The 15,040-nt window shown below is 42.8% G+C and overlaps 1 protein-coding gene across 1 annotated transcript in view; it reads right to left on the reverse strand.

Annotated features, from left to right (window-relative positions):
- The window catches only part of LOC110172679 (serine/threonine-protein kinase BRSK2), a 184,593-nt gene that overhangs the window by 20,052 nt on the left and 149,501 nt on the right, over positions 1 to 15,040 (reverse strand). The window contains exons 16-19 of the mRNA XM_055154360.1: positions 10,878 to 10,926; positions 6,163 to 6,286; positions 5,312 to 5,492; positions 1,401 to 1,487 (exon numbers count right to left, since the gene is read on the reverse strand). Of these exons, the coding sequence (XP_055010335.1) occupies positions 1,401 to 1,487; positions 5,312 to 5,492; positions 6,163 to 6,286; positions 10,878 to 10,926 (441 nt within the window). The remainder of the gene's footprint in view (positions 1 to 1,400; positions 1,488 to 5,311; positions 5,493 to 6,162; positions 6,287 to 10,877; positions 10,927 to 15,040) is intronic.

The raw sequence follows: 15,040 nt of genomic DNA on the forward strand, positions 1-15,040 counted from the left end.
AAAAGAAACAACTTTATAACATCAGAAAATAGCGTAAATTGGGCAAGTGACTTTAAAACTGTAATGTTTTATTTATTTTTTTATGACGTGTTACTGTCGTTTTAAATTAATTTCTTACATTACAATATTACTGTGTTTAAAATGTAAAATATTACAGGAAGTATTACTGAACTTTTAATTTACTCTTATCAAAATAACTGCGAAGATGCTGAACTTTTGCGCCGTATATGGACTAAACCAGAACTGAACCGGGACTAAACCAGGACTAAACTAGAGCTGAACCAGGTCTAAACCAGAACTAAACCAGGACTAAACCAGGACTGAACCAGGACTAAACCAGGACTAAACCAGGTCTAAACCAGAACTGAACCAGGACTAAAACAGAACTGAACCGGGACTAAACCAGGACTAAACTAGAGCTGAACCAGGTCTAAACCAGGACTAAACCAGGACTAAACCAGGACTGAACCAGGACTAAACCAGGACTAAACCAGGTCTAAACCAGAACTAAACCAGGACTAAAACAGAACTGAACCAGGACTAAACTAGAGCTGAACCAGGACTGAACCAGGACTGAACCAGAACTAAACCAGGACTGAACCAGGACTAATCCAGGACTAAACCAGAACTGAACCGAGACTAAACCAGGACTGAACTGAGACTAAACCAGGACTAAACCAGGACAAAACCAGGACTAAAACAGAACTGAACCAGGACTGAACCAGGACTGAACCGAGGACTAAATCAGGACTAAACTAGGTCTAAACCAGGTCTAAACCAGGACTAAACTAGGACTAAACCAGGACTAAACAAGGACCAAACCAGGACTAAACAAGGACTAAACCAGGACTAAACAAAGACCAAACCAGGACTAATCTTGGACTAGAACTTGGAAGAGCTTTGCAGACAGGGCGTCAGCAAAGCTCGATCGGGCGTCAGCGGCTCTTCGCCCCTTGGAGCGTGGAGTTCTGCACCGGTCCTTTCGCCCGCGTAGACCGTCTGGTGACCGCGGGCGAAAGGACCGGCTCATCTCCGGCATTTCACCGCTGCTGACATCGATGTGATTTTAACGAATTCGCATGAAGAAAAACTGGGTAAAAAATGCACTGTAACGCACAAGTGAAATATTTCAATTTTTTTTCACCGTTACTTTTATAACACGTTACTCCCAACACTGAAGCTAAGATACACAAGAAGCTGACAAAATTATAAAATATTTGTCCACAATACACTTACAATACCTCAATATTTCTGTCTTTTTTGCCAGTATTTTGTCTTATAGTTTGTGGTCCGCTTGTGTTTTGTGTTTTTGGACAGAGGCAGGTTTGTGCGGAGGGAGGGACGGAGGTGTGGAGCTCCAGGGGTCCAGGGCTCGAGGGGGTCTGTGGCTCAGGACTTACCCGAGATCTGAGGACTGGTCCCGGACTGGTCGCTGAGCAGCTGGGCCTGGATGGTCTCCACGACGCGCTTGAACCTCCGACTGGGACCTGCAGCACAAACCCACCCAGAAACACACCCAGAAACACACCCAGAATTAATGTTACTGCAAAATAATTCTACTAATATTCTACTCACTCACACATTCACACACTTACAGTTAAAAAGCAGAGTTACAGTAGGTAGTGATTTCTTTAAAGGGCCCATCTCATACAAAATAACTCTTTTCACATTGTATCTTCTGCACATAAACAAGCACAATTTGGGTTTCAGAACATCCATTACACAATAGTTCTGAAACTGATGTCTTGGAGTCAGTCACAGACCAGGAACTATGAAAGTCCACCTATCGCTCACCCCCCCGCCCGTCCTGAGAAAGCACAGGCTCCGCCCTCCAAACGTGACGTAGGCTCTGAGTGAGTCGCCCTTCCTCCGCCGTCTCAGGGAGGGAGGGGGACGTGACCCTGATAGTCACAGGAATAAACTTTTATTCATCATGGTGATACAGCACGTTCAGCCACATGTGTTGGACCCGGAATCGGACGAGGACTTTGAAGAGCACGAAGCTCAAGCTCCGCGTCCACATCAGCTGAACATTACTGATTGGTAAAGTTTTAATAAACACTAGTAGATAAACTTATTATATCATGTTCAGTGCAGTGTAGAACAATGAGCTTCTGCCAGGGGTGTTTAAACTTTTTTCATCAAGGGCCACATCTCTAAACACAGATGAAGCAGAGGGACGATCGAGGGCCACAGACTGATGTTCAAAACAGTGAATAATTGAAATATGTGCATGTTTAGCACATTAGAATGAACCATCAGTCTTTTTTTTTCATGCTAAGATCCTTAAAACCACACACTAAATATTAAATATTGGCTTTATCAAGGTAGATTTTCAAAAAAAAACTTGCAATATAAAGGTAATTTTTCACTGATGCAAGGTGATTTGGGCCAATTCTCCTAGAAGCCTGAGGGCCAAGAAAAAATTTGCCTGGCTTATGCTGTCGCTTTTGTTTAGGTGTTTATGTGGGAATTTTCAGCCGATGTGGTGGTGGCGGGGTGGGAGGGGGCGGGTGCAAATCGTTTTCTGCTACGTCAAACGCGTCATAGGTGAATCTGCTGCGTCATCGTTGTAGCGGCTTTAGTTCGTTGTCACGTGGGAGGGCGGCAGAAATACACTGAATCAATCTAAAAACCACTTTGGCAACAAATACAAGACCCACACATCAATCTTAGAAGGCAGAAAGCTCGGAAAAGTTGAGTTTGCATCAGATGGGCCCTTTAAAAAAAATAAAAACTGAGTGTAAATTCAAACCGATGAGCATCTAAAGTTACTGTATCTCCCTCTCTCTCCTTCGCTCTCGTCTCAGTGAAACTTGGCCGTGTTCAGTTCACAGTTTGGAGTCTGCACAGTCTGTACAGTCTGTCCCTGCTGTGAGGAGCACTGCGGAGTGAAGCGGAGTGTTCCTCTCCCTCTATCTCTCTCTTTTGCCCCACCCCGTCCCTCCTTCTCCCTCTCCCACTCATCTCTCACTTGAACTTGTCCATGTTTAGTTCACAGTTTGACTCCTCACGGTCGATCCCTGCCGTGAGGAGCGCTGCAGAGTGAAGCAGTGTCTCTCTTCTCTCCTCCTCTCTCTTCTCCTCTTTCCATCGCTCTCTCTCCTCCTCTCCTTCTCTCTGTCAGTTGAACTTGTCCATGTTTAGTTCACAGTTTGACTCCTCACGGTCGATCCCTGGTGCGAGGAACGCTGAGGAATGAAGTAGTGTCTCTCACCTTCCCCCCTTCCCTCTCTCTTCTCCTCTCTCTCTCTGGTTTTCTCTCTCTCTCTGCTCTCACGCTGTCAGTGACACCAACGCTGTCACACACTCGTCTGCTGCGAGTGAGGAAACCAGGCTGCAGACGAGCAACGAGCAAACTGGGATTTTATGAGCTTTTCAGCGTCGTCACCGAAGCGTCTGGAGCGTCTCCTGAGGAGCAGAGCCGCAGGGACCCACCTCCAGATCTGGAGCTGCTCTTGGTTCAGGACTTTAGTTGTAAGATTTGACCTGTTGTGCATGTTTTGGGTTGATGAGAGAAACAGGTAGCCAGATTCATTGTTCGCTTGATGGTAGACGGGTATTTTTAATTTATTTAACCAATCACTGCTGTTTAGTCGTGACGTATGTAATGCTCCAAATCCCGTAAGAAGAAGGACAATAACGTCTTTCCCCTTGATAAAATTCACCAAACATTATCTTTGTTCTGGCTTTAAATCCTCGATCTCGGGAATTGTTGCCAACACTGAATGTTTATGCTTTGTTTACTGTTGTGTTGTTCCACAAAAGGGACACAGACAGACGCGACGAGTTTGACGTCATGACTTCACAGCTCTTCACTGATTGGTCGGTGCTCGGTCTACAACTTCCGGGGTTCTTGCAAACTGTCTAGTGTATTCTGATTCTTGACCTAGTTGCTGGAGACAGAGGAAGTGGAAGTTTTTGCGGAAACAAGCTCCGACAGACTGTTTCCACGCAGGGCCACTCATGTGATCCACGGTCCTGTACCCCCACAGACTGTTCCCCTGATATTTGGACTGTTTTCCCGGCTAGTGTGTGGAACTCGACCATTGTGATCTATTTGTGTGTTTATTTTGTTTTTTTTAAGTTATTTAATTGAATTTAGGATAACCGTATGAGGGGTTCTTTAAGTCACTTTTATTATGCTTATTTCTAAGTTGATTTATGTTCATCAGTAAAGTTTTGCTGATGTTAAATCCTTAAAACCCCATTTTTCATTAATTGGTTTAGCCCAGGGGGAGGGGCTAAGGGGTATATAAGGAGGAGCTCCGGTCATTTGGTCTGTCTGTTTTGGCCTGACTACGTGAGCGCTGGAAACTGTAAGAGCTATTACTGTAAATATTGTTGTAAATACTTCTCCTTTTTTTGGAATCTACCACATAATTTCCACTGTAAATATTCCACTCTGCACATTGGGCTGTGGTGTGAATAAAAACGCACTTAAAGGTTGTATAGAGGATTTTTTTAAGGGAAGAGAAATACAGCGACAGTCCTTGTGCGCGTTCAGAATTACTGTTGAAGTGACCTGTCTAGAAGTAATTCAGCGACCGACGCGTCAGTTTTTAGACCCTTCGTCTGCTTCGGTCGCGCCATCGCTGGACGAGATCTCCAAGAATCACCTCAGTTTGGCTTTGCTCCTTTTGCGGCGAACCGGTCGTAGATTCTCGTCCACCGTCACGACAAACTTTGTGCGAAATGCGAGGAAGCGACAGTTCGAAAAAGCCTTTAAGAACCGCTGCGTAAACCACATAATCCCCGCACTCCGGCGAATCAGTTATACTAGGAAGTTTGATTGACAACCTAACAGCCAATAGAAAATGAGGGAGCCTCGTTTTCTATTGGCTGATGTTTATCTGGCCTCAACACGTCCACAGTTGATAGATTTTCATTCTTTTTTTTTTTTTGTCATCATAATTACAAAGCTGCTGCATCTCTGTAATGGTATTTTAATCTTTGACTGACAGTTTGAAACAAAAAAAAAATCCTCCATACAACCTTTAAGTGAATTTTTTTTGACTGAACCATAATTTCTTTACATTTATTTCAGACGAACCCGTGACACAGGGCTCACCTGACAGTGACAGGACTCACCTGACAGTGACAGGACTCACCTGACAGTGACAGGGCTCACCTGACAGTGACAGGGCTCACCTGACAGTGACAGGGCTCACCTGACAGTGACAGGACTCACCTGACAGTGACAGGGCTCACCTGACAGTGACAGGACTCACCTGACAGCGACAGGGCTCACCTGACAGCGACAGGACTCACCTGACAGCGACAGGGCTCACCTGACAGCGACAGGGCTCACCTGACAGTAGTGTGAAGGTGACGGAGTAGATGCCGTGGTCTTTGGTTGCTCCGGAGCTCTCGCTGTAGGTGATGTCCACCTGAAACTTCACAGGTTTTTGAAACACAGTGGGACCAGCCGCAGACTTGTACTCAGCCCTGAAACTCGTCTGAGAGATCACACTGTGGCTCAGGCTCGGGATCTGCACACACACACACACAGAGAGGTACTTTTACACGAGAGGGAGACAGAGCTTTGCCATCATTTATATCTAACTGAGATATAAATGTTTCAAATGATCAGTGATCAACTTGAAGCTTTTAAATGGAAAGATCTGTAGAGGAGTTTGTTTTTTACTTACACAGGTTGTGTCATCAGGATATCCCCAGGTTTGACTAACCCAAATTTAAGACTTTATTAAGACCTTTTTAAGACCACTTAAATGAAAATTAAGACCAACATCACACCCATTATGTAAGCAAAAAACACCAGATCCAATTCTAATAATAATAATAACCATGACTCACTGCTTTAAATAACAAAAAATACTTTTAATTAGACGTTCATTCACGTTACATGATTTCACGTTGTTTTAGTCTTTTTTCCTCCCTCCTGTTAACATCGCACTGCAGCCCGGTTGAGTAAACAAAAAAAAGGCTAATGAAATTTAATTTACTTTGTGAAAAAAATAAGACTTGGACAACAAAATTTAAGACTTTTTTAAGACTTTTAAGACCCTGCGGTTGCCCTGGTTATTAGTGGTAGAAATGTGTGCTGGACTAGAATATATTACCTAAGATTGAGTTACTGATAGAAAGGCATGATATTAAACATACATACATTATAAGTACAGAGATACAAAACGTTGTTACCGATAGAAACGCGTGCACGATGTCGGCCTTGATGGAGCTCAGAGGTTTGTCTCTGATCACCACAAAGATCTGCTCCTCCTTCTCCAGGTTTATGAAGTTACCGAACCACGACTTCTTTGCGAGTCTGCGGAAAACAAAACACACAAGAGGATAAGTTACTCAAAGAGCCGACGTACTGCAGAGATTTATACTTCAGTAGTGAGTAGTAGGGATGGGACAAAACACAAGTTTCACAAGACGAAGCGAGATACGAGATCGGGTCCACGAGAGCGAGATGAGACGAAATTTTAACATAATTCCTGATTTATAAATTTCACAATTCACTGTCTAGTTTTGGCCTCACATTTATTAATTTCTTTGATTTCATATTTTTGTTTCCATACTAATACTTTCTCAAACTGTAAGAGACGTAACTCACCAATTCTTTTTTTTTTTAATCCTTTTTCTGTCTAATCCAAATGTGACAGAAAACAAAAAAAATCTCACGAGAAAATTTTTCTCTTGTGTGCACGATCTTGTGGCAATTTTATCTCTTGAGATCTTGCACCATCCCGAGTATATAGTATTTACATTTTTTTGTTTTCATCCACAGTGTTGGGAAGGTTCCTTTTAAAATGTATTCCCCTACAGATTACAGATTACACACCTCAAAATGTAGTTTGTAACATAATCCATTAAATTACTTAAGGTTAGTAACATAATCTGAATACTTTGGATTACTTGATTTGCTTCACATAAGATGTTTTTTCTGCTAAAAGAAAATGAAAAGCCCAGACTTTACTGAACCAAATTCAAAATATTATTGATAGAAGACGAGGAAACACGTCCACGCAGCATGATTTAGTCCTGTTAAATCCTGTTTTAGTCCTGCTTTAGTCTTGGTTTAGGCCTATTTTAGTCCTGGTTTAGACCTGGTTTAGACCTGGTTTAGTCCTGGTTTAGACCTGGTTTAGATCTAGTTTAGATCTAGTTTAGTTAGTGGTTTAGTAGTTTAGACCTGGTTTAGACCTGGTTTAGATGTAGTTTAGACCTGGTTTAGTTTCCGGCAATGAGAGGAATTACCGAAAAAAAAAAGAAAAAAAAAAGGGATATAGCTCAAAATGTGAAAACAGGAAAAATACCTCTGTATAATCCATTTATTTCAGTAAAGTAACTGTAATCCAATTGCCACTCATGAAAAAAGTAAATGTAACTGAATACAGTTACTCATAATTTGTACTCTGATTACATAACTCCAGTACATGTAATCTGTTACTCCCCAACACTGCTGGTCCACAGCGAAAACCTCATTTTTCCATCTTGTTATGTCTTTAAGTGGCAATCTGAACGTCTCCTGCTTCACTGGACTCCTCCTGATAATCCAAGCGCTCACATGAACTTCATTAGAAACTTAATTTAGTATAGTATAGTATCATAATTATCGTTTTTAGCCTCATTTAATCTCCTTTGCTGCACAGTAGATCAACATGTTATCCGCAATTTTTGGTTATTTTATTTTCAATCTATGAAAAACAAGTAGGAAGTATTTAAACTGTTACCCGCAGCTCTGACTCGATCCTTCTCACGATCCCTTTTGGTGCGTAAACAGTTTTAGAAAATATGTTGAAAATATAAACCAAAATTTACTCAGGTGTCCCAGTTTTAACAACAACAATTCTCTGCATAACTCAGTCCTTCTCAAAAAGTGTGACCTCGGGGAACATGCTTTTTTTTTTTTTTTTTTTTGCCGTACTAGAGTAAAGTGTCATTGGGTCTGGTCAAGTGGTAACGGAGGGAAACAGGGGCAGATTTTTGACATTCAAATGTCTCTTATTCAGAAACTAGAGGAACTATTGAAATAAGTAAAGTATCAGAATGTAGGAAAGAGTTACACTCCAACAGGGTCAAGTTAAACCTGTGATATTCTTTCAAGTTGTTGACAAAAAATTTAAAAACTCATGTCGGTAACGGAGGGAATGAAATATGCAGCACTTTTTGGGCAATAAATCCAAACAGTGATAACTCTTGGTTCTCACTTCCATATCCTTAACAAACTGGTTTGAATATTTGCTTCATATAGTTTTCTACCATATGGTACAAGATTAGGTTGAAAAAATTACATCATTTTTCGCTTTTTTCTTCCAAATACTTTAATATTACTTCAAAATGAAAGGAAACTATTTCTATAAAATATGTCAGTCCTTCCAAGAAAATTTTTATAATTTTAAATACTTTTTTTTTTTTAATCCTGTACCTTCATCAACAGTTCAAAGATGGAATAACACAAGATATGATGAAATACATCCATTTATTTACATGATTTTCAGGTCTTTGAAATTTGGGAAATAATTTTTGTTCCATGTTTCATACATGGTCTGTTTAAAACATATGGAACTTTAGAACCAAAAATGGTTCAGAAAAAAGGTCAACAGTTTCATAAACTAGAGTACATATGTATCTGTTCAATACATTTTTACATCAGATGAATTAACTTGAATTTTTGGCCTTGTTGTTTACTTCTGCTTGACCGGGCCCTACAGCACATCCACTACAGTAGTTGGCAGTGTAGTGTTGGGTTTTTTGCATCGAGGTAGAAGACATGAAGTGCCCTCAAGAGACACCGTGGAAAAATATTTAACAGGGATGAAAACCTGAAAGCCAAGATGAGGAAATACGACAAAGCGTATTTAGCGCTCGGCTTCGCTGTGACTCCGGTGGGAAACGAGCAAAGACCGCTGCGTTTACCGTGTCTCAAAATGTTGGCAGCCAAATAAATGTTGAAGCCAATTAAATTACGGCGTCGCTTAAAGACATTACACCCCAATCACGCTTGAGTTTTTGCAGCGAAAACGCGCCGAATACTGCCAACAATCACCCTGCTTTGTGAATATGAATGATACTATTTACAGTCGCGGCGGAGAATGGAGCGGCACGAAATCTTTTCTTCTTCCAAAGCAGGGCATGAAAGAAAATAAATGAGAAGTACTGGCATAACTTAAAGGGCCCATCTCATGCAAAATCAAGTTTTCAGAGCTTTCTACCTTCTAAGAGTGATGTGTGGGCCTTGTATTTGTCGCTGAAGTGGTTTTTAGATTGATTTGGTGTTTTTTTTTAACAAATTGTAGCGTATTTCTGCCACCCTCCCACGTGACAACGAACTAAAGCTGCTACAACGATGACGCGGCACATACACCTATGACGCGTTTGTTTATTGTTTATTTCATCTTCTAGTCATTATCACAGAAGAACAACGAAATTGCATTTGGAGCATCCCATAAAGTGCAAACCCATAAATAATAAATACCCCTTAAACCCAAGTGTAAACATTGACCCAGTGTGGCCTCAGTACAACATGAGACGGTTCTTATAGCAACACGATGAGGGCGTCAAGTAACGTACAGAGACAGGGACATTCAGACAGAGACCTGAGAATCATGACAAAAAAAATGCAACAGTGCAACCAGTTCAGTTTTATTGAGAGTTGGATGTGGTTTGACGTAGAAGAAAACGCTTCGGACCCACTCCGCTCCCCCGCTCCACCACCTCCGCCCCGCCTCCTCCAATAATAAGTTTTTCTACTCATGTTTATACTTTACCAATCAGTAATGTGCTTGAGCTTCGTGCTCCTCAAAGTCCCTCGTCCGATTCCGGGTCCAACACATGCGGCTGAACGCGCTGTATCTCCATGATGAATAAAAGTTTATTCCTGCCACTATCAGGGTCACGTCTGTCTCCCCCTCCCTCCCTGAGATGGCGGAGGAAGGGCGGCTCACTCAGAGCCTGCGTCACGTTTGGAGGGCGGAGCCTGTGCTTTCTCAGGACGGGCGGGGGGAGGAGCATTAGTCGGACTTTCATAGTTCCTGGTCTGTGACTGTCTCCAAGAAATCAGTAAGATTTTATAACTATTGTGTCGAGGATGTTCTAAAACCCAAATTGTGCTTGTATATGTGCAAAAGAGTTATTTTGCATGACATGGGCTCTTTATAAAAACAGGCCGGCAGCAGCTCAGTTGGTAGAGCGTTTGTCCACTGATACGAAGGTTGATGGTTCGAATTAGAGCCCTGCATTCCCGCGGAACCTGACGCAAAACAGTGCGGCGCGGGACACGTTTTGAAAGCTCACCGCGGGCGCGGGAGGGAGCAGGACTGCACGATGCTAGAACGAGCGGGTGGGATGATAAACTACAGTCCCACAAACTAAATATGAGTGTAAAGTCAAATTTAAAAAAATGATTCATGTATGCCTATCTGGATAGTTTATTTGGCATTAATAAAAACATTTTAAGGAGCCTAAACTTTCGGATGTAGACTAATCTTACGCACATTTTAGACAATTCCTTTCCGCTTCTCCGTGTTTGATAGATCGTCCTCATCTTGTGGGATATGCGGGCAGGAGCGGGACAAAATATCGCAGATGCTGGCAGGAGCGGGAATGAAAATTACAATTCTTTGCGGGTGCGGGCGGGAGAGGGACTGAACATTCTATCTCGCGCAGAACTCTAGTTTGAATCCCGCTCTTGACGTAAACATTATTGGTTAAGCGGACAAATCCACTGATCCACAGGTTGATGATTCCCGTTCCCACAGTTGAATGTTGCCGTTGTGTCCTTGGGAAAAGTGTCCGTGTACTCTGGTGTATGAAATTATGTGAATGGGTGAGTGGTTCCTTGTTGTAAAGCACTAAGAGTCTTGAAGGTGGAAAAATAAAATATAATAATAATATAAAAATGTACTTACTCTGGAGAGGAGTCTGGAGTCAGGCTGGACATGTCCTCTTGTGTGGGAACTGTAGAGACACGACCACAGCGTTATACAGAGATTAATATAAAGCGGAGTCTCCAAACTTTTCCTTCTGGTGAGCTCCATTTACAAACAGAAAATGCCAAAGAGCTACTTATTTCAGCAGTCACAAGGAAAGTTTTAGATGGGGAACAGTTAGATACCTATAAAACATAAACCTTTATCCATTTATGAGTGCACAAAGGTTTAGTTTTAGACCAAACTAGACCAGATTTTCAAAATAAAAAACTGGGACGTCTCCTTTTTTGGTGGTTGATGATAATAATAAAATTGTGCAACGAGTGCTTAAGGAATTAAGGAAAATTGTTTCATTCATGAGTAAGATGTGAGTGAGTACAGTCACATTTTCTTTGTGTTTTGGTCGTTTTTAAGCAGATTTGATGTATTTTACCTCAACAAATGACAGTTTCTTTGTTGGCAGGGATCAGATTGGTCCAAAATAGAGACACCTGGGATATTTCTTGTATAAAACTGGGATAAATCAGTGGTTTTGGATAAATCTGTTGGGACAGGGGACACAGGGCTCAAAACTGGGACTGTCTTGGGTAAAAAGGGAAGTCTGGTCACCTTAACAAAGTTAGGCATCAAAATTATACATTTACAATGGTAGTTCATCAAAACTGAGCCGTTGAGTTTCTTGGAAAGGACTGGAGAGCTACTGGAGACTCGTGATATAAAGGGAAATACAATTAGAGCTGAACGATTTGAGAAAAACACGCCTTTTCCACGATTTTCCTTACAGGCTTTGTGATTCTGATTATATTTGAGATTTCAGTTTTAATAATATGATTCTGTTCAAAGTTCACATTTTAAACACGTCCAGAAGAACTGACCAAAACACTGAAATCTGAACTGACAAAATAACACAAGAATCACATTTCAGAACATATTTATACAGATTTAAACTACAGGGTTAGAAGTGTTTTTTACGCAAAATAAGACACAGGGACATTTTTGAACATGTTTGAACATGTTTGTGTCATGCTTCATGGTCCTGGCTCAGTCCTGGTCCCGTCCTGGTCCAGTCCTGGTTTAGTCCTGGTCCCGTCCTGGTCCAGTCCTGGTTTAGTCCTGGGTTAGTCCTGATGATCGGCTCTGCGGTTGCGGTGTGTATATATTTATGCTGATGACACTGGTTTAGTCCTGGTTTAGTCTTAGTTTAGTCCTGGTCCAGTCCTGGTGTAGTCCTGGTGTAGTCCTGGTCCAGTCTTGGTCCAGTCCTGGTTTAGTCCTGGTTTAGTCTTGGTTTAGTCCTGGTTTAGTCCTGTCCTGGTCCAGTCCTGGTTTAGTCCTGGTCCTATTCTGGTGTAGTCCTGGTTTAGTCCTGGTCCAGTCCTGGTCTAGTCCTGGTTTAGTCCTGGTCCTGTACTGGTTTAGTCCTGGTCCTGTACTTTTCCAGTCCTGGTTTAGTCCTGGTCCTGTACTGGTTTAGTCCTGGTCCTGTACTGGTTTAGTCCTGGTGTAGTCCTGGTCCAGTCCGGGTGTAGTCCTAGTCCAGTCTTGGTCCAGTCCTGGTTTAGTCCTAGTTTAGACCTGGTTTAGTCCTGGTTTGCTGCTGGTCCAGTCCTGGTTTAGTCCTGGTCCAGTCCTGGTTTAGTCCTAGTTTAGTCCTGGTCCAGTCCTGGTTTAGATCTGGTCCAGTCCTGGCTTAGTCCTGGTCCAGTCCTGGTGTAGTCCTGGCGATCATAATCCACTAATGACCCAGCGTAGGTTTAGTCCTGGTTTAATCCTGGTTTAGTCCTGGTTTAGTCCTGTCTTGGTCCAGTCCTGATCTAGTCCTGGTCCAGTCCTGGTCCAGTCCTGGTCCTGCCCTGGTCCGGGTGTAGTCCTAGTCCAGTCTTGGTCCAGTCCTGGTTTAGTCCTGGTTTAGTCCTAGTTTAGACCTGGTTTAGTCCTGGTTTGCTGCTGGTCCAGTCCTGGTTTAGTCCTGGTCCAGTCCTGGTTTAGACCTGGTCCAGTCCTGGGTTAGTCCTGGTCCAGTCCTGGTGTAGTCCTGGCGATCATAATCCACTAATGACCCAGCGTAGGTTTAGTCCTGGTTTAGTCCTGGTTTAGTCCTGGTTTAGTCCTGTCTTGGTATAGTCCTGATCTAGTCCTGGTCCAGTCCTGGTCCTGGTCCAGTCCGGGTGTAGTCCTGGTCCAGTCCGGGTGTAGTCCTGGTCCAGTCTTGGTCCAGTCCTGGTTTAGTCCTGGTTTAGACCTGGTCCAGTCCTGGTCCAGTCCTGGTGTAGTCCTGGCGATCATAATCCACTAATGACCCAGCGTAGGTTTAGTCCTGGTTTAGTCCTGGTTTAATCCTGGTTTAATCCTGGTTTAGTCCTGGTTTAGTCCTGGTTTAATCCTGGCTTAATCCTGGTTTAGATCTGGACTATTGTCTGACACAGATTTCTCGCGGGCACAGACGGGTAACGGGTGGAACGTTAACGTGACCGGGCGGGTGCGGGTCTCCAAAACACGGACCTGTGCGGGACTCTGTTCTAAACTACAGGATTAGACCTTTTCACGCAGTTGTTTTAAAAATTACCTCCTTTACAATTTGGTAACTGCGATTTCATTTTCCACCGTAGTGACTCTTGCTGCCGTAAATCTAAGCACCGCGAGAGCCTCTGCCATCCCATAATACGTCATTAGCGGCTCTAAACACCGTACTTCATTTGCATTTTGGTTAATGAGCGTTATTAGACACAGAGCGTGTACTTTTCCCCGTAGGCGTAGAGGGACCGGCTCACACTCTCCGCTCACAGTTCAGAAGCTAATTATTCATTAAGAAAGCATTAGCATAAATTATGAAGCGAGAGTGGGAGATAACCTGGTTACAAAGCCCCCGAGGTCCCACGATGCACCTGCAAACTCCGGCCGTTTAGCGCGGCGGGATTCCGGTGGGATTCTAGCGGGACGTGGCCGTGTTTGGGGAAGTTTGGAGCATTTATAGAAACATTAGAACGTCAAAACAAACAAAAAAAGGAAGGAAAAGGAAACGTTGGCCTGAAATAAATCACACTGTTACTTCATTTTCCATCTAGAATCTCGGACTTCCGGTCATCGCGTAATACGAACTGGGAAGGATTTTCAGAAAAAGTGAACATCAAACCGCCATGTTTGTTTTCCCAGTGGGACGTGTCTATTGTCAAAGTGGATCTTTTCAAGTCTTTTGAACCATATCACTTTTGTTTCTGGTTCTGATATTGTCATATTTTAGTTATTGGATTCGGACGTCGTAATTGTGTGGTTGTTGGATCCTAACAGCGGAAAGCGTCTCGAGAAACGGGCTTCGGAAGTTTGCGAACTCCGTAACTGGTTCAGTCCTGGTTCAGCTCTGGTTCAGTCTTGGTTCAGCCCAGGTTCAGGCCAGGTTTAGTCCTGGTTTAGTCCTAGATCAGTCCTAATTCAATCCTGGTTTAGTTCTGGTTTAGTCATAGTTCAGTCCTGGTTTAGTTCTGGTTTAGTCCTAGTTCAGTCCTGGGCTTCAGAAGTTTGTGAACTCCATAAATGCAAAAGTGAATCAGATGTGTTCAAACTGTTTCTCTTCCCAACGGAATTGAAAAATAGTGAAAGGTGAAGGTGATGGGCAGGATTGATCCACAGGAAGAACCAAAAAGGAAACATTTGACTGACTAAATCATCCCGAGTTTACAGAGAACAAGCAAAATCCCGTTTGTTAATGGAGAGGAGCAGAAGACAAACAGACTGAGCTGCACTTTCTTGTTCTTGTGGTTTTACAGCAACATCACGTCTTGGTCTCTTTGCAGTGGAAGGTGTTTCTTGGTGAACAGTTGGTGACTTTTGCTTTGGTGTTGACTTTTTAAATTCGTAACCGAGGTTGAGCGAGGGATCGGGATTTTGTTTTGTTGTCGCTCCACATACAAAATGTTCACTGTAAACTCGGGATGATTTAGTCAGTCAAATGTTTCCTTTTTGGTTCTTCCTGTGGATCAATCCTGCCCATCACCTTCACCTTTCACTATTTTTCAATTCCGTTGGGAAGAGAAACAGTTTGAACAGAGGTTTGCAGTCACACACATCTGATTCACTTTTGTATTTATGGAGTTCGCAAAAACAAATTTCTCGAGCCGTTTTCAGCTGTTAAGATCCAACAACCA

Source organism: Boleophthalmus pectinirostris, unplaced genomic scaffold, assembly GCF_026225935.1.
Source record: "Boleophthalmus pectinirostris isolate CB_2022bp ecotype Guang Dong unplaced genomic scaffold, ASM2622593v1 HiC_scaffold_19, whole genome shotgun sequence".
Lineage (NCBI taxonomy): Eukaryota > Metazoa > Chordata > Actinopteri > Gobiiformes > Gobiidae > Boleophthalmus > Boleophthalmus pectinirostris.